Source organism: Aplidium turbinatum, chromosome 5 (assembly GCF_918807975.1).
Source record: "Aplidium turbinatum chromosome 5, kaAplTurb1.1, whole genome shotgun sequence".
NCBI lineage: Eukaryota > Metazoa > Chordata > Ascidiacea > Aplousobranchia > Polyclinidae > Aplidium > Aplidium turbinatum.
Window position 1 is genome coordinate 2,063,611 of NC_137476.1, and position 25,069 is coordinate 2,088,679.

General features: G+C 38.6%; 3 protein-coding genes and 1 long non-coding RNA gene across 5 annotated transcripts; 1 reads left to right on the forward strand and 3 right to left on the reverse strand.

Annotated features, from left to right (window-relative positions):
• The first annotated feature begins 884 nt into the window (after positions 1–884).
• On the forward strand, positions 885–1,682 carry LOC145770195 (general transcription factor II-I repeat domain-containing protein 2A-like). Its single transcript, XM_082581782.1, has one exon. It carries the CDS (start codon positions 885–887, stop codon positions 1,680–1,682), a length of 798 nt encoding a protein of 265 aa, XP_082437908.1.
• A 2,134-nt stretch (positions 1,683–3,816) lies between these two features.
• On the reverse strand, positions 3,817–4,578 carry LOC145770196 (uncharacterized). Its single transcript, XM_082581783.1, has one exon. It carries the CDS (start codon positions 4,576–4,578, stop codon positions 3,817–3,819), a length of 762 nt encoding a protein of 253 aa, XP_082437909.1.
• Positions 4,579–5,816: 1,238 nt separating this feature from the next.
• LOC145770197 (uncharacterized) lies at positions 5,817–8,316 on the reverse strand. Its single transcript, XM_082581785.1, has 2 exons — positions 7,995–8,316; positions 5,817–7,576 (listed from the first exon to the last, which is right to left on the reverse strand). Exons 1-2 carry the CDS (start codon positions 8,314–8,316, stop codon positions 5,817–5,819), a joined length of 2,082 nt encoding a protein of 693 aa, XP_082437911.1.
• A 13,259-nt stretch (positions 8,317–21,575) lies between these two features.
• LOC145770780 (uncharacterized) lies at positions 21,576–24,271 on the reverse strand. 2 transcript variants are annotated; one of them, XR_014289168.1, is made up of 4 exons: positions 23,993–24,271; positions 23,188–23,376; positions 22,844–22,962; positions 21,576–21,869 (listed from the first exon to the last, which is right to left on the reverse strand). It is a non-coding gene; the product is annotated as an uncharacterized LOC145770780 (long non-coding RNA). The 2 variants fall into 2 exon arrangements; XR_014289167.1 differs by having other exon boundaries at positions 23,188–24,269.
• Between the last annotated feature and the right edge of the window lie 798 nt (positions 24,272–25,069).

Consider the following 25,069-nt stretch of genomic DNA (forward strand, 5'->3'; position numbering starts at 1 on the left):
AACTGGAGGTGTGCCAGTTGATGAAACCATGCGGGGACGACTGAACCTTACAACCAATATAAAAATAATAAGTTATAATATTATTATCGATAACCTGTATCAGTCGACTAGACTATAGTGCAGAGGCGTGCAACATACGGCCCGAGGGCCAGAGCACGGCCCGCGGTACCCATTTACGTGGCCCGCACATTCTTCATCAAGTAGCCCATTATTTTGAAATACTTTTCACTGTTAGATCGGAGGATGTTGTTATTTGTAACGTCATTATTAGCATTATTGACTTTTAGCATTATTACATCATTAGCATTATTGTTGCGTCATTAGTAAGCGTTGTAGAAAACCACCTTGTTCTTCAGTAAAGACTAGAACATCACACAACTAAGGCGAAAGAGAAAATTGAATTGAGTCTTGTCTTTGTCATGAGTTACCAAGGGGGGTGGGGGAGTTATATTCCAGGCCCAGGTATACAAGTCCCCCCCCACCCCCCTTGGTAACTCATGACAAAAACAGGACTCAATTCAATTTTCTCTTTCGCCTTAGTTGTGTGATGTTCTAGGCGTTTCCTTGTTCTTCTGGCAATGATTCAGTAACATAAATCTTACTTTATGGGTGCAGTGTGGTGAATATATTAATATTTATTCTACAAAAAGCTTAGCATAGTAAAAATGTCTACAAGTAAGAAAAGGAAGGTTGATTATGAAAGGCGGAAGTTCAACAATAAGTGGTGTATAAATTACTTCGTTGTTCAACACAATCAAGATGTTGTTTGCCTGATTTGTCAAAACACTATAGCAGTAATGAAAAAGTACAATATCAAGCGACACTACTGTACAAAACACTCTGCTAATTATGATAGCATTGGGGGTCAATTACGGGTTGACAAAATGCAGCAGTTGAAAAAGTCTTTGAGCAAACAGCAAGAGGTATTTCACGGTTACAAGAAAGACATTGAGCTTGTCACAAAACTGAGCTTCAAGATATCTGAAGCAATTGCCGAAAAAGGAAAGCCGTACAGTGATGGTGAATTCATTAAGAATTGTTTGGAGATATTTATCGAAAATGTGTCTCCAGACAAGAAATATTTGGTAGAGCAAACAAGTCTGTCTCGTTTTACAATGGCTCGCCGAATAAATGATCTTTCGGAAAATATTAAAGAATCTCTAAAGCAGAGGATAAGCAAATGCTCTGCTTTTAGTATCGCTTTAGACGAGAGTACAGACTTGAGCGATACTGCTCATCAGCTAGTTGTTTTCATACGAGGAGTGACAGATGATTTTGAAGTAATTGAAGAATTTTTGGATATGGCAAGTATGAAATCAACAACAACTGGTCAAGATATTTGCGAGGATGTAATAAAAGTGATGAAAACATTTGAAATAGATTTTTCTAAGTTGGTTGGTATCACCACAGATGGAGCGCCATCAATGGTGGGAAAATACAATGGATTTGTCAAAAGATTTTTGGATGCTATTCAAACTGAAGATGTTTTGGTGAGCCATTGTATCATCCATCAGGAAAACTTGTGCTCGAAAGTATTGGATTTTGGTGAAGTCATGAAAAATGTTGTTTCGTGTGTTAATTACATTCGAGCGCGGGGATTAAATCATCGGCAGTTTAAGTCGTTTCTGCAAGCGCTTAACTCTGATTACCCAGATGTAAATTATTTTTGTGCAGTAAGATGACTAAGCAGAGCAGCCACTTTAAAGAGATTTTGGAATCTCAAGGAGAACATTCAAACTTTTATGGAAAGTAAAAATCAAGATGCTTCCTTTCTCAAAAATGATACATGGCTGAACGATTTTGCTTTCTTAACTGACATCACCATCACCTTTCAAAACTGAATGTGAAGCTGCAAGGAAAACAGTTTTTTGTATGGATAGGCCTACTCTTGTCTGAATATGTCTGTTAATTGGTTATTGTAACGTCCGCTTTGTCTATTTGATTGCTACCTTACAGTGACGTATTTTGTTTGTCGTTGACCTTTGCTCTATTGAACTGCCTGGTCAGTTTCTTCTGTCTAGATTGCTTCCAACAACACGACACATGAATTTGAATTGGTTTTCATGTGTTCTTTTAATGTGCGTAATCTCGTTGCGACTTCTACTGACTTTCCAATCATCAAATGTTGGAAAATTTGCGTAAATTCCTTTTTGAACTCTTCTACTCCACAGATATAATTTTGTTTGAAAGCCCTGAATTTTATCATGTACATCTATAATGGTATCGCTTTTTCCTTGCATTTGCATATTTAACTGGTTCAAACTTAAAAACATGTCTGTCAAGTGAGCCAATGTACCAATAAATTTGTTGTCGCCAAAGTGCTTACTCAACGGGGATTTGCGTTCTCGAAGAAAAATCTCGATTTCACCTGTAGGCTAGTTCGAAAACTCAAGACAAAACAAGACCCCCAGAGAGCCGGCAAACTTCGGTGTGATAAAGGAGAACAGAGTGTTCTGATCCCATCTGATCACAAGCCACTTTGAAAAGACGATAATTAAGAGCACATGCCCTGATAAAATTCACACATTTAACCATATGCTTCAATACTGCTTTAAAATATTCTGGAAGTGTTTTACTTGCCAGTGCATGTCGATGAAGGGCACAGTGAGTAGAAATGATGTTAGGTGCGCGTTTTTTCACCAGAGTTGTAAAGCCAGACTTAGCACCGAGCATAGAAGGGGCACCGTCTGTGCAAAGTGAACCCACATGATTCCAGGATATATTATTTTGTTGAAAGAAATTATCTATTTTTTCCAGAACCATAACCGCTTTGGTAGTAGTCTCTAAACTTTCGCACATCAAGAATTCCTTTTTCAACTCACCAGCATGCACATATCGACAGTAAACCAACAAATATGCACAGTTCGACAAGTTAGTTGACTCGTCTAACTGAAGACTAATTCTTGCCTTACTAGCTCAAATTTATTCTTTGTGGTCGAAGTCCTAATTAGGTTGTGTACAGTGAAAATGTAGCACACATACGCTGCTGAAATGAAACTGGTAGTCTACTTCCGTGGAGATAAAAGAGACGAAAACTTACAATAAGCATAAATTTGAATCAAAATCGAGTGCAACACTACCAGTTTTTTAATAACTGAAAAAAATGAAGTTAATTTAATGCCTTAGTTTATGATTCAGTGAATTTACCCCCTCAGTAGGTGAAATTTACCCCAGGGGGTAAATTTACCCCCGGTTAAGAACCCCTGGTCTAGAGAAAAGCAATTTTGTAGAATGAAACAAAAACGATTTACAGTACAATTACGAATTCCCTTTCTCAAGGATTGGCAATTATTGAAAAAACGAATAGGTCAATGGTTGTATAATTCGATGTAAACTGACGTTATATCGTTGACTAATAAGTTACTGATTTAACGAAAACAGACCACAGGTGCCAAACGCAGATGCGACAGAGGCCAAACATTATAAAAGAGAAACAAAAACAGGTGGCTTTTTTAGTACAGTGGTCGGCAAAAGAGAAAAAAGCCAAATATTAACAAACGAGTCACAAATGAACGCAGAGGGCTTAACTTAAGAAAATTGGCAGTAACATTCCCTCCCCTTTAAGGCCTCGTACATTTGTTCAAATACACAGGTATAAACAACATGAGAAAACAAAATCAGCACAAATTTACATTGGTTTTGCAGGAACGATCAAGCATAACTTTTGAATTGGTCTGACAATCAAGGACTGTTTAGTTTGAACGCTAACGCTACGGATAATGCCATTTTTGTCGGGAAACGTTTGAATTACGCGACCCATGAGCCAATTGTTTCGGGGTGTGTTATCAGCGATTAAAACTATGTCCCCCAGTCAGATTAGGAGATTTTTTTTTTTTTGGTCCACTTTTGTTTTTGCTGGAGCAAAGGTAAGTACTCTTTTACCCACCGTGTCCAAAAGACGTCGGCCATGTATTGGACTTGTCTCCAGCGTTTTCGAGAGTAAAGCTCTTTTTTGTTTGTGAATGAGCCTGGAGGAAGGTTTATTTGCTGTTTTAGAAGAAGCAAATGGTTCGGTGTGAGAGCCTTCATGTCATTAGGATCGTCTGACGATTTTGTAAGTGGGCGACTGTTAATAATGTTTTCTACTTCACACATGAAGGTAGTCAGCGTTTCATCTGTTAAAGTTTGGCCTTTACCGATAGCTGATAAGATTTTCCTAATGGATCTGATTTGTCTTTCCCACACACCTCCATGATGGGATGCACTTGGAGAGTTAAAGATCCATTTGATGCTTTTCTGTGTTAAAGCATCTTCGATCTGATTGTTGTTCCATGATTTGATGGCTTCTCTCATTTCTCGTTCACCGCCAACAAAGTTTGAACCATTGTCAGATCTAATTTCTTCTACTTGCCCTCTTCTTGCGATGAATCGTCGTAGAGCGAATATAAAAGATGAAGTGTCCAGAGAGTTTGCGATTTCAATGTGTACGGCTCTTATTACAAGGCAAGTAAAAATGACACCGTATCTTTTATGTTCTGTTCTACCCTTTTTAATAATAAATGGGCCAAAATAGTCTACACCAACGTAGGTGAATGGAGGTTTGTCTGGTGTCAATCTGTTTTTAGGAAGATCAGCCATTTTTTGTGTGCTGAGTTTTCCGCTTCTTTTGCGGCAATCAATACATTTGGATAAAACCTTGCGACTGCTGAATTGGCTTTTATAATCCATAGATTTTTGCGCAGGGCAGACAGGACGTGTTCCCTGCCACTGTGACCCAATGTGTCGTACATTTCTTGAATGATGAGAGGAACTATTTGGGAGCGGTTTGGAAGGATAATTTGATGTTTTGCATCGTGTTTGAGAGGTGCAGCTTTGATGCGGCCACCAATTCTTAGTAAATTGTTTTCTAAGAAAGGGTCGAATTTTATTAAGCTACTGCAGTTGTTTAATGGCTTTTGTGCTTTCAGTTGGCTGATTTCGTTGGCAAAGTGTTTTGACTGAACAAAGGTAAAAATAAAGTCTTGTGCCTTTGTGAGCTCATCTGGAGACAAGCAAAGATTGTGTGCTGGGGCATTTTGTTTATTTGCAAGGTTAGTGAGTCTTAAAGTCAGAAATTTATGCTTACAACGGAAAAGCCAAGCAACGATTCATTTCAGCTTGTACCAAGAAGAATACTTACCCAAAAGATCTTCCAGAAAGTGGGATTCGCTTTGGGTTGCAAAACACGTTTGCTTTGGTTGTTTAATTTCTGGGTCATTGTCCACGACTTCGAGAAATTCTGGTTGCTTAGGCCATTGAGATTGTGGTTTCCATGGAAATTCAAGGCCGTTTTTCCACTGATTGCATTGAAGAAAGTTTGGAATTGAGAGACCCCTTGAAGCATGATCAGCAGGATTACATTTAGCTGCTTCTGAAACATTTGCTGTTGAAGCCAAGCAATCGTCTACGTAGAAAGACTCTTTTACTGTATCTACAGTAATTGCACTGAAAAGAGATGAGTTGTCCTCAGCTGTGTGTTTTAAAGCAAAGTTTGCACAACTTGGGGAGCAGACAGTGCCAAATATATACACGTTCATTCGGTATTCTTGTAGAGGTGCTTCTAGATTTCCATCTTTCCACCATAAGAATCGGAATTGATCACGGTCTTGTTGAGGAACCTTTACTTGATGAAACATAGACTGTATGTCTCCTTGAATAGCAATTGTTTCACGGCGGAAACGAAGAAGAACGCCGACCAGGTTATTTGTGATGTCTGGGCCTTGTAATAGAGTATCATTGAGACAGATACTTTTGTATTTGGCAGAGCAATCAAATACTACTCTGAGTTTCTCAGGTTTTTCTGGATGATATACACCATGATGTGGAATATACCAAGTTTATCCATGTATTCCAGGGACATCGGTAACGTTTTCGGCGTATTGATTCATGATCATGTCATCAACAGACCTTTTATAATCCATGTAGAAGTTAGCGTCCCTTTCAAACTTTCGTTTCAAGCAATTAATTCTTTGGAGGGCTTGAGATTTGTTAAAGGGTAAGTTTAGGTTCGGATTTCGAACGGGCAAGTCGATTTGGTAGTGCGAGTCTTCCAAAAGTTTGATACTAGAGTTAACAGATTTCATGAATTGAGCTTGTTGGACAGATAATTCAGGTTTACAGTTAACAATTGAGTCAACAGCGTCAAAGCACATGTCGCACATTGGATGGGTAGAAGTTTTGGTAAAGAAATTTTTTGTTTTACTTTGATCCTGTTTGCTGTTAGGACAATTCACTAGCCAGCCAACGGCCGTTTTGATGGCATAATAGCCACCTTTTGCTTGGATTACTTCTTGTGGTTGGAGAACGTACGGATTGTCATTGCCAATAAGGAGTCCTACCTCTGCGTCAACATCGGGAATCGAGATGTTTGCAAATTCTGGAAAGTGTTTAGTGTCTTCTAGGGTAGGAATATCTGTATTTGAAACAGGAATTTGAAAAGTGGAGTAAAGAGAGCTTAGAGAAATGTATTTGTTTTCGTCAAAATCTGACATTTCGATATTTGTAACCACCTTTACCTTGTTACGTTTGCCAGTGTTGTTTAGCGTGATGGTACAAATATTAGTTTCTTGACAGTCGGCAATTTGCAACTTTTCTATCAAATCATTTGTTATGAAAGATGTTGTACTTCCACTGTCCAAAAACGCTTGTGTAGTGATGGTTTGATTACTTCCTTGTAGGCGAACCTTTACTGGGATTATGGGAAGCAGACTGCGAGAATTTGTTCGTGTGTTGACAAGCCCATTGCGTATTGCTTGTGTAGGTTGATTGATATTAATTTTTTGAGTTGTTGTGTCTTTAGGTGTGATATTTGTAGTGATTTGTGTTGCATCTGGGGGATGCAAGAGAGTAGTGTGGCGTTCAGTGCATCCTGGTTTTATGCAAGGGTCCTTCCTTTTACATTGATATGCCCAGTGACCAGCATTTAAACAGCACTTGCAGAGTTTGTTGTCGATTACAAATTTAAGCCTTTGGTCAATATTCATCATTCGAAATTGTTTGCATTGATTGAGAAAATTTTTATCTCTGCACAGATGGCATGTCCTTTCATGGTTCGACGATTTTATTTGCGTTGCAAAGGTTACGCTGCTCCTACGTTTGGAGTTGGAATCATCGAATTGTTTTTTAGTAGATTTTAGAATATCGCATGCCAAGTTGGTCGTTTCTCTCGTTTTGCGCGAGACGTATCGTGAGAGATCTGAAAGGCTTATTTCTTGATTTCTTTCATGCAAAATTACGTCAACTTTGCGTAACCAGCCAGAATACCAGCCACTTGGCAAGCGTCTTATTATTTTTGTTATGGTATCCATGTTGTCCATTTTCTGTAAGTAATTCATGCCAGACAAAGTACATATGCAGGAAGTAAGTTCCGAAGAGAACTTGATTAGAGAATCCTTGTTAGAATTTTGAAGAGATGACCCGTTTATGACGGAATCAACACATGCGCGAGCTATTTGAAATTTTTGACCGAAGGTTTGTTGTAGCAAAGCTCTTGCTTTAGTGTAACCTTCGTGGGGAAGCATGTATTGACACCCTTTTACCAAAGTGTGCGCAGAGCCTTTGGTGTATTGCAACAGATAAAAAAGTTTACGTTTAGGCTCTGTGAAATTACAATCAATTAACGTATCAAATGCGTCTATAAAACCACAGTATTCAGCAGAATTTCCATCAAAGATTGGGGGGTTCTACAGACAACAGTGGGGACGGGTTGATAGTAATATTCGGAATTTGTTTCGAGTTTACTGATTGATTATTGTTTATTTGATTTAGTACAGGGGTCTGGGCATACGACGTACTCGGCTCATGTCTCACAAACGATTTATTTGTTACTGTTTGTGAAGGATTAATTTTGTTTGAAACGACAATAGATTCGTGAATGTTAGACCTGGCTTCTACGCCATTCAACGTTAATTGGGATAACATAGGATACACAGAATTACTGTTTACATTATTTGCTAAATTCGATTGAAATTGTCCGTTTATATCAACATTGTCTTTAGACATTTTATAGCGCTCACCAGCATCTTCTTCCGATTCTTCCGTAAGTTGGGCAATTGTCTCTTGGAGCTCTGCCTTTAGTTTAGCTTCCTGGACTTGTTGCAGGAATTTTCTTTCTTGTTCTTTACGTAGCTGACTTTGTTTTAGGACCATTGTTTCAAATTCTGCCCTTGCTTTCGCTTGCTCTTGTTCCAACTCGTAGATCCTTTTTTGTGATTCCAATCGAGCTAATATTACCGCCTTCTTAATTTTAGCGCTTATTGTAGAGGAGCGGCTTTTGCTAGAATCTTTGCTGGCGTTATCGCTTGGGTGCAGACTGCCATTTGTTGCTTGGTGGAGCATTTTTGATTGTGATCTTGTTGTCACCTTTGATGTTTGGGGTTCTGGATTTGTTGATTCTTCGGCATTTGATTTATCTGCCACGTCTTTCTACTTTACAGAATTTGTTGCCATTTTCTTGACATTCAACTTCGCTCACTGTCAACAACGACGACTTTCTTGATTGAAATGTCTAAAAACTGAATGTAACGTCCGCTTTGTCTATTTGATTGCTACGTTACAGTGACGTATTTTGTTTGTCGTAGACCTTTGCTCTATTGAACTGCCTGGTCAGTTTCTTCTGTCTAGATTGCTTCCAACAACACGACACATGAATTTGAATTGGTTTTCATGTGTTCTTTTAATGTGCGTTTTTAGACAATCTTTTCAACACAGGTAACTTTGAGATTTCTTATTTTTGCGACCGTCTAGAGCAGTGGTTCCCAACCTTTTTGACCTTGCGGCACCCTATCAAAGAGATAAATAGTTCGCGGCACCCTGGCAAAACTGGATCAATTTTATGTTTTTTTTTTTGTTTTTTCATTTTTCGCGCAATTTTTTTCTTTTTTCAATTTTATGAGGTTTCTGTATTTCAAATAGCCCTAATAGCGCTCGTAAATAAATGTATTTATTCAAAATTAGTCAGTGTGAAATTTGGGCTTGATTCTTGCAGAAAGTCCCTTAATATCTGGGAGCACTATTCGATAAAGCCACCCGCATATCTTCCTGGACTATAAGCGGTCGTTCTCGTTTTTCAGTTTTTATGTTCGTTCATACGGAAAATCCACTCTCACAAAGGTATGACGTGGAAAACTGCAGAAAAGGCACAAAAGCTTTCTTTTCAAAGCAAGGATATTCATTTAAATTTTTATCCAGAACTTGTCGAGAGGCATCTGCTTGTGCATAAGCTTAAAATTTCTATCGATACGAATGTCAATTAATTCTTCTTCTTTAAGATTCAAAACAATACGAGAGTCCAGTAAAAGAGGATATCTCACCCATGCGTAATTTTCCGTGGACAAGCTGGGGAAATATTTCTAATTTTTTTCTTCCAATGATTTTAGGTGCTGAGTTATTAATGAGAACTTCTTTGTTCTTCATTTCAGAGAATAGTGAAATCATGTCAAAGTTTCCGTTCTCCACTTTTAAGGACCACATTTGCAGTTTTTCTCTCAGTGCTTTCATTTTATCGGTTGAAGTTAAGAGAGTTTCATTTTTGCCCTGCATTTTCACATTCACGTTTTTTAAATGGTCGAAGCTATCTACTAAATACGCTAATTTGGAGACCCAATTGTAATCGCAAAGCAATTCACAAAATTCCTTTTGCTTTTCAAGGCTGAAAAAAGAGAGCATTGCATCCTTCGACTCATATAATCTTGTTGAGAAGCAGCGATTTTCCTGGCATCACAACTACCTGACTGCTCACTATAATAATAGAACAGCGAGCATTGTGTTTCGCTAACCATACCTGTGTAGCTTCCACCCTCCACACTAGCCATCAAGATTTTCCCAAAAACATGTGTTTCTCTGCCGTCGAGTGTAGCAAGAACTCAGTGATGGACACGTGTTTCGCCCATGAGGTTGGGCTCATCAGTACCGCACCACTTGTTCTTGCTACACTCGACTGCCGAGAAACACATGTTTTTGGGAAAATCTTGATGGCTACTCGTGACAATGCTTTTAATCGCGACAACCATCTTACTTCGGACGGTATGTAACAGAAGATTAGCATAGTTTGCTCCCATTTCCTTACAAAGCTTGGCAAATAGACGTGATTTAAGTTGTCTACTTTTGATGAAGTTGACCATTTTGACAACTTTGTTTAACACTTTTTTAGGTCTGAACCTAATGTTTTTCCGACAAGAACTTCGCGATGAAGAAAACAGTGTGTTGTTATAATATCACTATTTTGCCTGTTTGCTAACGATACGAATCCGTCAATTGACCTTGACCCAACCATCGGTTTACAATGGTTCGCAAACAATCGTGCAGTTTTATAATCGTGCTGGGTCACACAATCCAATAATCCATCACTGCAATAAGACTTTGTGCGCCGTGAAACGCAAAATAAAATAGTGAAACCTGGCAATAATGATGCCTTTCAAACGTTTTTTGGGAAAGAAAAGCAACGAGTCAAAATCTCTTTCACGGTGTTTTTCCTGGGCGAGAAAACGAAGGCTCACCGCCAGCCCAGCGGCTTCCCCACTAAGGCTACGTTTACATAATAGGCGAAATGAAAATGACCGAAATGAAATCTCAAGAAAGGAGCCGGGAATAACTACGAGGCGCGAAACTTAATTCGCACTGAAACTCGGTTAGAAATAAATAAATTTCGCACTTAACGAGTTAAAGAAATAAAGAATGGGCCGCACAATTGCAATATCTCGCGGCACCCTTGAGCATTGCAATTGGCACCCCAGGGTGCCGCGGCACCCTGGTTGGGAACCACTGGTCTAGAGAAAAGCAATTTTGTAGAATGAAGCAAAAACGATTTACAGTACAATTACGAATTCCCTTTCTCAAGGATTGGCAATTATTGAAAAAACGAATAGGTCAATGGTTGTATAATTCGATGTAAACTGACGTTATATCGTTGACTAATAAGTTACTGATTTAACGAAAACAGACCACAGGTGCCAAACGCAGATGCGACAGAGGCCAAACATTATAAAAGAGAAACAAAAACAGGTGGCTTTTTTAGTACAGTGGTCGGCAAAAGAGAAAAAAGCCAAATATTAACAAACGAGTCACAAATGAACGCAGAGGGCTTAACTTAAGAAAATTGGCAGTAACAGTTATGACGTATGAGTGTTGTAAGTGCCGTTCTATCTTGTCTATTGGAGAAGTATTGCGCCTTAGCCGTATCCAACGGATCAAGGATCACGTTAAAATCACCGAGTAAGACCACATATTGATGTTCATAGTTCAGCATAGCCTCGGAAAAGCAGTTCTATACAGGACTTCCTCTGCCCGACGGTCTGCGGAAGGTATGCGTTGAAGATGTTTATGTTAGTGTTGCCACTTTTGATGTTGAGATGATGTATTCGGTTTTGTAATATGGTGTGGTGTGTTATTTCGGACCTGTCGTGTATGTCTTCCTTCACAACGAACATTGTCCCTGCATAGAAAGGGGTTTCTGTAAGGTTCGATGTTGATACATGTTATGTAGTTGTTATGTTGTGCCAACGTCTCGAGTCGATCGGTGGGGATCCTGTGTGTTTCCTGTATGGCTAGTACAGAGAGTCTGTGAGATGTAAAGAACTTTTTGACATCTTGCAATTTTTGGAGATTCCATTGATCTTCATTGAGCCAACCTTGAGGTTGCCCAGTCCTGCGTCCGATTCATCACTCTCCGTATCTGCGAACATGATTATAGATAGAGAGATTAAAGTTTAAGGGGTGGACTAGCCCGTGTGGACAAAGGGGCCGTTGTCTGAGTCCCTGAGCTCATCCATCGAACTGAAGACATTTCGATGGTGAGGAGAAATCCCGGGCAGTCCATCTCGCAGAGACTCTCTCAAAAAAGCGGACACCGTGTCATTTGATAGTTGTGTTGTGAAATTGCGTTATTATTGCGTTACTGTTATTACTATTGTGTTTCCCTTACTGTGCTTGTGGCTAACTGATTGCTGCGTGAGTCTGCTTTGCTCGATGAGTCTGCTACTCACACTGTAGTGCAGTGGCTAGGAAGCGTTGCATGCTGTGTAGTATGAGCGTGACTTTTATTATCGTTCTATTTTATGCTCTATAGTGTAAAATTTGTAACAAGCTTATTAAAGTAAGTGGGTATAGTTGCTAAAATCAAAGAAAAATAAGAAAAATATTCTATCCATCAACCTGTTATCGTAAGCACCATTTCAAATTTGCTTTTTTGATTTAAGCTTTCTATTCAGCTTTCGGGGTTTGCGCTTGAGCAACGCATTTCAGGAGTCTTCAGCAGCGGCACCTAGTGAATGGAATAATTCCCCGGCAACAACACTTCAACAATTGGAAACTTCACACTGGCAATCTCGGTAAACGGCACTGCATTAAGAGCCTGTACAAGTATGCCAAACTACCAGGAATAATTGATTGAGTTTCGCTTTTAGCAGCATGATCGTTGCTTACTTCTCAGTGTAGATTCTAACGATCTGTTATAGCCTGATGCTGCGATTTCGTTTTGGCAATATCGAATTACAGATAAAAGTTCGGTCTTATTCATATTCAAAGAGGCCATATTCATAATCAGACAAAATCCAAAAATCAACAACCGTGCCAAAGGGAAGAACTACTGTACGTCACCTAATCTACTAATCAACTGATCTAACAAAACTTCACAGCAATAACGCCTAACAGCACAGAAACACAACAGCCGGCAGCCTCAAGCTAAACCAAATAGCCACATTAAAGAACCACTCACTGACTTCAACACCATTCGTCATAGCACATGACTAGGGAACTGTGTTCCGGAAGCTAGTGTAATTCGATATTGCCACAACGAAATCGCAGCATCAGGCTATAACAGATCGTTAGAATCTACACTGAACAGTAATACCAGAAATAACCTATCAAGGCTTTGTCAGTCCGAGGATAAAGATTCAAAACCAACAAACCAAACCATTGTACGATACATTTTACAAAATTACTCTTCTAATTCAGTGAACACAAATATAAAATTTTGTTGTGTTTCTGTAGTTGAGTGTAATGAAAACTTTGTGGCGTTTCCTTCGGACACTTCTATCCTGGTCGTCTTTCCCACAACTCAAGCAGGATATTCGGCGACGTCTGAAACGACTTGTGGTAATGACACACTTAGCGGTCAGTATAGTTTATAAATGGTATGCAAACAAATAGAAAATCTTCATACTGAGGTATATACCTTAGTTTACATCTTAAGTGTAGCTTACCTACAGCACTGGCGAGGCCTTTAAAGCTGAAACGGTATGCCAGTAGGCCTATATCTACACCAGAGTTGAAAAAGATTGTATTACAATTACAACATCAAATTTTTAATTAGATTGCAATTACGACATCACATTTTTAATGAGGTTACAATTACATTGTTCTACATTTATCAAATCACGATTATTTCCAATTGTAATTAATGATACATATTTTCAATTACACAAAGGAAATGCTTCATTATTTATGTTCATCAATGATTTTTTTACAGTTTTATTTTATCAAAGATAGTTAATTTTACATCTTATACAACCACGTACAACGTGCATCGCACAACAACATGTTACTTAGTCGGTCAGTGTCCCGTATGTAGAAAGCCATTTTGAAAACCAACAGGCCGTTCAACATAAACTAACATCAAAATTGGTCAATAAGTGTGTGCATTGTGCAAGCTTGGATGTACACACGCTGTGCAAACGAAAGAAAACAGAAACGTAATGACTTGTAATATTGACTGTGATGTTCTGTACCCCAAGTTACATTATTTTGTGAGGACATTTCAGAATGCAAGAAATTTTCTAAGCTTCTTCAATTTCGCATTATCGCCGGAGATGAAGAATGGAAAAGGGATTTTGCTCGAACAGTCAGAACAACCCAGTATGCAAGCCCAATCACACAAAATGAGATTCTTGCGGTAGACAGCAATATAATAGTGCAAGAGATCATCACCAACGCTAACGAATCGTTTGTGTCTGTATTAGGATAATTAATCGTTTGTGCATCTGATCAGCTGACGAATTGACCAGTTCCACGATATTTCTGGTAAGCTCAGAACGTGCCAAGACATGCTAACGCTCAACGATGACTTTCGATCGCCTTTCAGACTTGCATGTGCTTCGATGTCGTTATAAAAGGAACAATGAGGAAAAGATCAATTGAGTTGTAGCCTAAAAAGCCTAATTGGCAGAAGCGATGAATAGATTTTAACTTGTGGTGCAATTTGCTAACAGTATTGTGCATTTTCATTATTTAAAAAGTTTATAAAAATGGATTTTGTATTAATGAAAGCTAATGACATATGTTTTAAATTACTAAATTAGTTGTCCTGTTGAAAAGGAGCGATCTTCCTGGCGTCAGCACTACCTGACTACTCGCTAGGGTGGAGTGAAAATAACTTTTTCGCGAAATTCAAAAACATAGCCCCCTAAAAATTTGCTTTTGTTCATGAAAAACACATTTGTGAAAAAAAAATACAAAAAAATAATGTCTTGATGAAGCTCAATCCACAAATCAAAGATGGCCGCCAACTTTGCTTGAAAATACAGTAAATTCACCATAACTTTGCCAATACTTGCCCAATTTTCATCATATTTTAACAAGCTTTCCTCGTTCATGTCATAAAACACTAGAAATACATATGATGACAGCGTGAGCAAATTATGACGTCACCAAATCCAATATGGCCGCCAAATTCAGTTTTTCACATTTCCTATCCATGTTACACACTTCTTTTTCGATTTGCTCCAACGTTTGACAGTTATATGGTTATGCTGTCTTCTGTCGTGGGTACGATTGTTCCTCTTGATAATAGTAAATACAGATGGAAGCTTTATTTAGTAGGCTATAGAATTCATCTAGAAATTAAAAATACCTTCAATAATTGCAACAGAGTAGGATAGGATGTTTAGCCGTTAAGCCCGAAGATTTTCCAGTTCACGCCACGTGGAGGCAGTCCTTCATGTGAACCTTTTAGGGGAAACCGGGGATGGAATACGTTTGTCGCCCAAGGGCATTCTTGGAAGTCCAAGGAATATAAATTTCACCCCAGAATGACTTCTTCAATGTAACCTTCACTGAAATTTTAAACTTTGAAATCAGCCTTGCTGTCAAACTTTGGCATTTTGCGCCTGCTCTCTAATCGAGCCCTGATGAAACCATCTCTGTTATCTTCTCCACAAACGGAGCCTGAAGCCTCTGTCACAAGCTTAACATGGCGTTCCACAGCCTGGTTATGACTGGGGAAACTTTCAACTGTGAGAGGACTCATCGAGAATGGATTTGTTTTGATCGTAGTAATGAAATCTTCACTGCTAAGGTTCTTGGTGTGGGGATGTTCAGTGATATCTTCGGTCTGCCAGTCAATTATTTCTATAAAATTCCTAGCGTGAAGGTTCAAGGTTGGCAATCTAAAACCTCGCACTGTACTGCTGCTCTTGCGTTATCTGGACTTCAATATTCGCCTGAGAGACAGTTCTCTAATACTGATGTTGTCGTCTGCCAACATTGCCAGCAGAACGTTTTCAGGGTGCGCAAAAAAGACATTTCTCTGGATAGCATTAATAACAACTTCCTTATGCTAATCCTCAAGATATCTGGCCTTGTCTAGCATGTTGTAGACATGTTTGGCTCCATCTGTACACAAAGATGCCTTTTTAATAAAGAACCACATCGGTGCATACACTTTCAAAATAAAGGTGACAACAGTCTTCAATTCTATGGACGATGCTTCTGTTGAAATATACAACCGCAATATGCGATTTGCTAAAGTCAGCCTGCAGTCTGCCTAAAGTCAGCCTATATCACAAGGTATTTTGTCAAAATTTACCAGTGGTTGACGATCACAGGTATGAACGGCTTTGCCGATTGGTCCTGCAAATCCATGGGGGCCAGTAGTTGGACCATCTATCTTCTGAAAAAGATACCTGAGAAGAATCTCATTTGCATGCTACAGGCAGATACACTGTGATTTAGAGGACATACTGCAACCCAAAGACTTAAGCACTGATTAGAAGTATCTGTTTGAAATCTGTCTGGCTATTAGCAAAGGTTGTTGCTACTTGGACCTTTCACTCAAATGCCCTGGTACAATTAATCAAGCAAGATGGCTGACTTTAGCAAATCGCATATTGCGGTTGTAACTTATATTTCAACAGAAACATCGTCCATAGGATTGAAGACTGTTGTAACCTTTATTTGAAAGTGTATGCACCGATGTGGTTCTCTATTAAAAAGGCATCTTTGTGTACAGATGGAGCCAAACATGTCTACAACATGCTAGACAAGGCCAGATATCTTGAGGATGAGCTTTAGGAATTTGTTATTAATGCTATCCAGAGAACTGTTTCTCAGGCGAATATTGAAGTCCAGAGAACGCAAGAGCAGCAGTACAGTGCGAGGTTTTAGATTGCCAACCTTGAACCTTCACGCTAGGAATTATATAGAAATAATTGATTGGCAGACCGAAGATATCACTGAACCTCCCCACACCAAGAACCTTAGCAGTGAAGATTTCATTACTACGATCAAAACAAATCCATTCACGATGAGTCCTCTCACAGTTGGAAGTTTCCCCAGTCATAACCAGGCTGTGGAACGCCATGTTAAGCTTGTGACAGAGGCTTCAGGCTCCGTTTGTGGAGAAGATAACAGAGATGGTTTCATCAGGGCTCGATTAGAGAGCAGGCGCAAAATGCCAAAGTTTGACAGCAAGGCTGATTTCAAAGTTTAGAATTTCAGTGAAGGTTACATTGAAGAGGTCATTCTGGGGTGAAATTTATATTCCTTGGACTTCCAAGAATGCCCTTGGACGACAAACGTATTCCATCCCCGGTTTGTCCCCTAAAACGTTCACATGAAGGACTGCCTCCACGTGGCGTGAACTGGAAAATCTACGGGCTTAACGGCTAAACGTCCTATCCTACTCTGTTGCAATTATTGAAGGTATTTTTAATTTCTAGATGAATTCTATAGCCTACTAAATAAAGCTTCCATCTGTATTTACTATTATCAAGAGGAACAATCGTACCCACGACAGAAGACAGCATAACCATATAACTGTCAAACGTTGGAGCAAATCGAAAAAGAAGTGTGTAACATGGATAGGAAATGTGAAAAACTGAATTTGGCGGCCATATTGGATTTGGTGACGTCATAATTTGCTCACGCTGTCATCATATGTATTTCTAGTGTTTTATGACATGAACGAGGAAAGCTTGTTAAAATATGATGAAAATTGGGCAAGTATTGGCAAAGTTATGGTGAATTTACTGTATTTTCAAGCAAAGTTGGCGGCCATCTTTGATTTGTGGATTGAGCTTCATCAAGACATTATTTTTTTGTATTTTTTTTTCACAAATGAGTTTTTCATTAACAAAAGCAACTTTTTAGGGGGCTATGTTTTTGAATTTCGCAAAAAAGTTATTTTCACTCCACCCTACTACTCACTATAGAACAGCGAGCATTGTGTTTCGCTAACCATACCGGTGTTGCCTCCACACTAGCCTTCAAGACTTTTCCAAAAACATGTGTTTCTCGGCAGTCGAGTGTAGCAGGAACACTCGACTGGTACACTGCTACACTGGAACTCGACTGGAACACTCGACTGGAACACTCGACTGCTACACTGCTACACTCGACCTGCTACACTCGACTGCCGAGAAACAAATTAGTTGTCATCGATTTTGGACGAAATATGCTTGGGTAAGGCGTTCCTCAAACAAACTATTGTTAATGATGTTAATGGCTTAACGTCAAAATTTTGGGCAGCCGACATCGGATATCTGAACGACACCCAGTGCTGAAATAAAACTATGTTTGGCACCCTGGACATAGATTGACACAGTTTTGGTAGAAGGTTTAGTTTATTGTGAGCTACAGTAAGTAGCATAACTTATGAAATTAAGGATCAAAACAAGACTTGACATTATTTTCTTACACTCAAAAGAGAGTTTAAATAAATTAAACGTTTTCAGCGTATTACAGTAATGTGACATCGTCAGGAAAAACATAACTCAACTACATATGAAGAAATATTAACAGTTACAGATTATATTTTTAAAATGTACTGTCCTCTCGACCTTGAGCTTTAACTGTTGCCCAAAAAAATGTAGCCTACAACTATAAAACCGCAAGCAATCGTTTTTAACTAAAAATAAAAATCAGGAATATTTTAAGAAGTTTCACTTACAGTACTAAGCCTTGCAATCCAGATTCAATACATATTTGCCTACTTGATATTCTTTTTTATCTTTAAAACACATTGTTTATTCAGCAATGACGTCTTGTTGGTGGTTTATCAGTTTCGTCACAATTCTATTATTTAGAATTAAGCTTTTAAAAAAGCTTTCAGGCCGAAGATAAATATTCCTAAAATCAATCAATCAGCTATTACATTGCATATTGATTGCAGACAGGCAATGCACATGCACACAGCAGGATGGAGATGTGATGATGTCCTCTGTTAAACCATTGTTGTACACAAGGATTATCAGTATAACAATTAAATGTCAACTCGCAAAGATGTATTACTGAATATTATTAAAAATTTATTATACAAGAAAAGAGAACATTGACATCTTAAATTTTCTACTTTCTTCCAGAGGGAACTCCCTGTGGGTCACGGAATTGCCTTCTTAATGGAACATGGTGTGAAATTACTTGGTTGTCATCTTGCATGGTAACTTTGCAGGTATTACCAAGCATTGGTGTGATTGTCATGTACAATATACAATATTTTCAACACTTATAATTGCCTGAATGTTCTGAATGCAAATAGTTCGTTTGATTTAACCCATATCCTCCTGAATCAAAATTTTTTTGCAATTTTTTGTATGTATGTTATTTTTAAGGTATCTTAACCAAATTGAACAATATTTTTGAAAAAAAAATTTGGTGGGGACAATTATCAACAGTTTTTGGCCTGTCAGTTTAAACTGACGTTAGGAGCAGGAGGGGGCATATAAAATAAATACGAAACAGTTTTCTCGTCAATGTTTAGTCTAATACGTATTCAACCAAAGCAATAATGGAAAAGGACAAAAAAGTCAAGAAATCACTACATAAAAACAGAGAGAGACTGTTCACCAGGCATTTGGTAATAAAATTAATTTGCGTTCTTCTGGTGACTATTTACTAGGTTACCTCGTGATGTTAAAGATGATAACTAGCTTTTTTTTCCGACGTTTCGTCAGTCAGCACGACTGACTTTATCAAGGTGGCTAAAACAGGTTAATACAACCTGTTCAGCAACGATGGCACAACACAAAAACATACTGATAAAATGAGTAAAGTAAAGCAGCAAGAATCAGAGTTAAAACACGCAACAAGATACCTAGAGGTTAAACTAAATGCAGTGAATGCCTAAAACCAGTAGGCTACTTCCCGCAGCGTAAATTTATCTATCTATTGGGCCACTGTCAAGAAACGTTGAAAAGACATCAGACAAGACAGAAAGCAATGGGATGGAAGTAGCCTACTGGTTTTAGGCATTCACTGCATTTAGTTTAACCTCTAGGTATCTTGTTGCGTGTTTTAATTCTGATTCTTGCTGCTTTACTTTACTCATTTTATCAGTATGTTTTTGTGTTGTGCCATCGTTGCTGAACAGGTTGTATTAACCTGTTTTAGCCACCTTGATAAAGTCAGTCGTGCTGACTGACGAAACGTCGGAAAAAAAAGCTAGTTATCATCTTTAACATCACGAGGTAACCTAGTAAATAGTCACCAGAAGAACGCAAATTAATTAAATCACTACATGTTAACGAATCAAATAAATGTCACAGTATCAAAAGATAGGAATGTTCTTGATTGATTCAACGTCTGGCGATACTGATTTATCGTAAAAATGTACTTTATATTGGCTTGAAACCATTTCGTCACATGTTCACTAGGGTGCATCATCTGCCCCTCATTTTTTTCTTTGATTTTCTGCAGTGGATTAAAATGTTCCTTTTTATGATTGTTGAAGATGTGCAACTTTTCAGAAGAATTCATTAACATCTAGGGGTACCACAATTCAATTAAATTATGTCATTTTCTGTTATTTTGGGGTCATTTCATGGCTACTGGTACAGTTGTGGAACCATATGTCGTAGATTTTTAAAATATTTATATGTAGAATCTCTGTGCAATTTTGAGAAAAGTGATACCAATTTTACCAAAATCGGCCCAGTACTTTTTGAGATATCGGCGATTGAAAATGGGCCCTTTTTGTGATCGCTCATGCGTAAAAATTAACTGCAAATTTTATTTAACCTATTATGCTATTATGAAGGTGTTTCAAATGGTAACTTGAAAATTCCAATGCATATGAGTTATTCAAAGTAAGAAGGTTCTGAAATGATATATTTTTTGTTTGTTGTTATGTCACCACAGGTCACCAAGTGGCTAGTTTCACACATGACTATTTGTGATCATTCATGCATGACGAAACTTTGATCGCTTATAACAAAAAACACTCTACTTTAATTTTTCTGCAAATTGGCTTAAATGAAAGATAATATCCTTGGCTTTCTATCTTTCAAATATGAAGTGGGATAATTGAGTAGAAATGAAGTAGTTTGCTGTAGTAAATGTACCATGTATTTTTTAAAGTGAAGGAAGGATGGGTAGCACACTCAGTTTAAACAAATGACTGAGGGGAGACGTTAAAACCAATTCCGTGGCCGGTTACAACGTCTTATATATACAACTGTTACAACGTTAAATTGGGATTCTCATGAATTAGACAAACACAAACTGAATGGGTTCCGGAAGCAGGCGCGAATCTAAGAGTTTTTTTCGGGGGGGGGCCAGAAAATTTGAAAATCAATTAAAAAGAAAGAAAAAGCTAAACAGATATGAAAAATGATACTACGACATATACGATATGCTAGAAAATAGACATTAAAACAACCATCTTTATCAATTCCCAGTAAACATTGATTGTTGGGGCAACATTGGCAAGAAGTTGGCCGCAACATTGGCAAGATGCAGAAGCCAACATTGGCAAGATGTTTTATGCACCATTTGGATGCATCTGGCCAGCGTTGGCGTCTGCATCTTGCCATCGTTGGCTTCTGCATCTTGCCAACATTGGATTATGCATCTTGCCAACGCTGGCATCTGCATCTTGCCAACATTGGCTTCTGCATCTTGCCAACGGTGGCAAAATGTTTTATGCACCATTTGGATGCATCTGGCCAGCGTTGGCGTCTGCATCTTGCCAACGCTGGCTTCTGCATCTTGCCAACGTTGGCTTCTGCATCTAGCCAACATTGGCTTCTGCATCTTACCAACGTTGGCAAAATGTTTTATGCACCATTTGGATGCATCTGGCCAGCGTTGGCGTATGCATCTTGCCAGCGTTGGCGTCTGCATCTAGCCAACGTCGACTTCTGCATCTAGCCAACGTTGGCTTCTGTATCTTGCCAACGTTGGCAAAATGTTTTATGCACCATTTTGCTTCATCTTGCCAACGTTGGCATTTGTATCTGGCCAACGTTGGCAAGATGGTTTGTGCACCATTTTGCTTCATCTGGCGCCTAATTTCTGGTTGACTTTTATGCACCATGATGCTGCTTCATCTGATCTATTGACTATTGTGATGCCCGCGCTTTGACCAAGGTTGGCCATGCAAAGCAAGCTGGTGCATAAAACATCTGAACAGCATTGGCATCTACATTTGCCAAACGTCTCTGTACTTAAACCTCGCTCATCACCAAAAGTTTATTGTTGAACCTAGCTAATCCTTGGGCGAAAGAACAGCAGCAACACGGATTTATAAGCAACACTTCTCCCTTTGTGACAAAGCAAAGTAACAGCCGAGCTTCGTATATTTTCACATTTATTAGAAACAAGCCACATCAAATCGTATTGACAGATGGAGATTCATTGCACATCAGCAGCTTTTTCTTGTGTATCTTTATCATTGTGAATTCCTGCGAATGAAACAAAAATATTTAAATCAAGAGGGCTGTTTGGCAACAGTGTAGGAATCATAGGCGTAACCAGGGGGGCAAAAGGGGCAATGCCCCCCCAAATTTTCAAACTTTGGATTCCGAAGTTGAGCCCTTTGTTGAAAATGCAATAAAGTTTGTAGAAATTTATATCGTTTTCCAAGAGATCTGGCTATTAACACCCCCAAGGACTTGTTTTAGACACACAGAAAGACACCAATAAATTTTCCAAATCGTAAATCGCCCAAAATTTACACGATTTACATTTCTTTGAACTAATTTGTGGAAGCAATTTCAGAATGGCTTACTCTGTTGGGCTTTTGTGTAGTTATTGAGTTTTTGTTTAGCTGTGTTTTTGGTGTTCTCTAATTTAGCCGCAGTTTTTGCCAGTTCGTGTGTAAGAGCTATCTTTAATAAGTTAATAGCTGTTTATCTGCTAACAAATTTCATACAAATATTACCCTAAAAGTGTTTTCAGAAAGCGCTATAATCCATTATTTGAGTGTAATTTTTCAAAAATTTTCCGGGGGAGCATGCCCCCGGACCCCCTTAGAATACGCGTGCCTTCGGCACGCTCTAACCCCGCTACCAGTTTTATTGCTTCAACCCACCAGGATACGCCACTGCACATCAAGTGGCGATGGCTTTAAATCAAACACTTTGTTGTTCTCTTCAATTCATCAAATATTTGGCCCCCCCCAAAACATTTTTCTGGCTACGCCACTGTGTAGGATTTTGATCAGTTGTCGTTCAGGATACTACGAAGTTAATTGACAATCTGCAATATCAATGTAATATCCCTCTCTCCAACGTGCGTGACAAAAAACTTATCATTCGATTCTGCGCCACGCAGAGCAATAATCAAGTTCCAATACATTCTAATTGCGTGTACAGTAGTTATTCAACAACTAAAGCAACACATGCGCTGTTGTCTTTCAAACATATAACAAGCTCACCAAAAGTTAGTTTTTGCCGTTTTCAGCCACCTTGCCTGTCCTTCCAATTTCGAAATCACTCTGAAACTCTTCATCAATTTGCTGCACGGCAGCAGCTTTGTCGTGCGCCATCACCATGTCTAATCATGAAAGTAAAAAAAGAAGTGTTAAATCAGTATATAAATGCCGACATAGCCTACTAACCACCATGTTCGTTGTTCACATCACTGCGAATACACCACTAAAACATTTTCATACATTACTCAATACTCTTCACAATTACATCATACATTAATCAAAAGAACAAAATGGCATAGTTATGACATAATCATTTAGTCGTAGTAAAAACATTTATCCGTACTCACCAAGAACAATCTTTTTCAGATTCTTTTTTAAACAATCAAACGAGTGCTTAGACTTCACGACGTTTTTTTTTTCCTTTCTTTTTTCTCGACATGCTTTGAACTGTGTTGTGTTCGATAATAATAGTTGGTAATAAGTCCACTGATACAATCGCTTGCATTTTTGCCAACAGCTTGTCTTAAATTTGCTACCTGCAAAATGTAAATCGAATGTAATGACAGGGGTTTCATCCATCATATTAAAAAGCTTCAGCACTTGTTACAGACATTTTCGACTGTTACAAATGACAGCCAACGTTTAAAGTTTATTTTGGGATTCCAGTCGTCTGTTTTGTTGCGTATGTAGGTCGCAGTGTAGGCTACTGTAGGCTATGTTGTCGCAATGGGCGCAAAATAAAACATGTTATTATTATTATTATTCAGTTGACGGCAATGAAAGCTACATTTGCAAATACTCTACAACCATCACAGACCTATCCACACGACATAAAAATACAAACACATTCAAGCAGTCAGGCAAACACTGCCGGAGCAGCAAAATCAAAGATTGAGCAGAACCCTACACATGTTGTGGGACATCACAAGCTCTGCTACTTTGCTGATATCTTCTTAGCACTCATCTAGAAGCACTGGCACTAAATTTGTCACGAGAATATTTCATATGAAAGTTTTCCATTGGTCATTGAGTTTTATAACTTTCTCTAAATTGAGTTTTATAACTTTCTTTAAATTGTGTAAACGTAGCCTAGTGACAAAAACGACTTTACACAATTATTTCAGGTTCAATGAATAAAAGACATTCACTTACCAGGTTTTCATAAACATTGTCGTAAGTCATTCTTATAGTTTCATTTTGATCATTTCTAAAACTTCTTTCGGCCGTAATAGGCCTATCTCAATTGAATTCGATTTTTTATATTTTCGATGCAAGAAGCAAAAATTCCTCTTAGCGCTGTTCACATAAGCATTGTGCTTTCGGCTCTCCACGTAATTGTGTATTGAGCACAACCGCCATGCTTGAACAGTCGAAGTGAATCGAGTGACGTCATAATCCCTTTAGCAAAGGATTAAGTCATGGCCTCTGTCTTCCTTCATCAAAACAAACCAAGTTCTTCTGCTAAATTGCATCTCCTCACGTTGATATAACACATCGCCGCAGTCTAAAGCTTTGTTGCCTCTTTCACTTCAACGCGTCATATTGCCCAGTCAAAGTTTAAGTAGTGACGTCATAATGGAGTTTTCACAACAATTATTGTGCCTGCAGTGTTGTTCTATGCACCGCGGGAGTAGAAAAAACGATTTGCCGGATCGTTGAAAGTAAAAGTAGCAATCGTTTTGTGAAATCTCGCTTCAAGAAATTGAGGAGAGATTTCGACGCAACATGACTGCTCCTGAAGCTGGCCTATTGTGCAAGCTTTGCTACATTTAAAGTAAAGACGTCCCTTTGTTGGCGACACAAGAATCTCACCCACGTGGTCAAAATCAGACAGTGAGCGAGACTGCTCTCAGAACAAAATCAACAAGTGATACTGCATCAATCGATTTTTTTTTACATTGATTCAGCGTCTGCAGACAGGTCAGCAGCGCGGCGGCAGTGCAGCCGCAACTCAATGATTACATGATCACCACAATCATGCTGCTGTGTCGAGCGCTACTAAACATCAACAAGTGAATTCGATTAAGCTTACAAGTTGTTTTAAATTTTCTTGAACTGCACGCAAATTTTGAGGTTAGTCCTGAAAAAATGTTTTCAAAAATATTACAAAACATTTTAGTATAGTTAAACTTGAAAATTAAAAAAGCTTTTGTTGAACATAAGAAAAAAATGAAGACCTGGCAACTTGAATTAGCAACCACGTTTTTAAGTTTATCGCTTGTTAGTTAC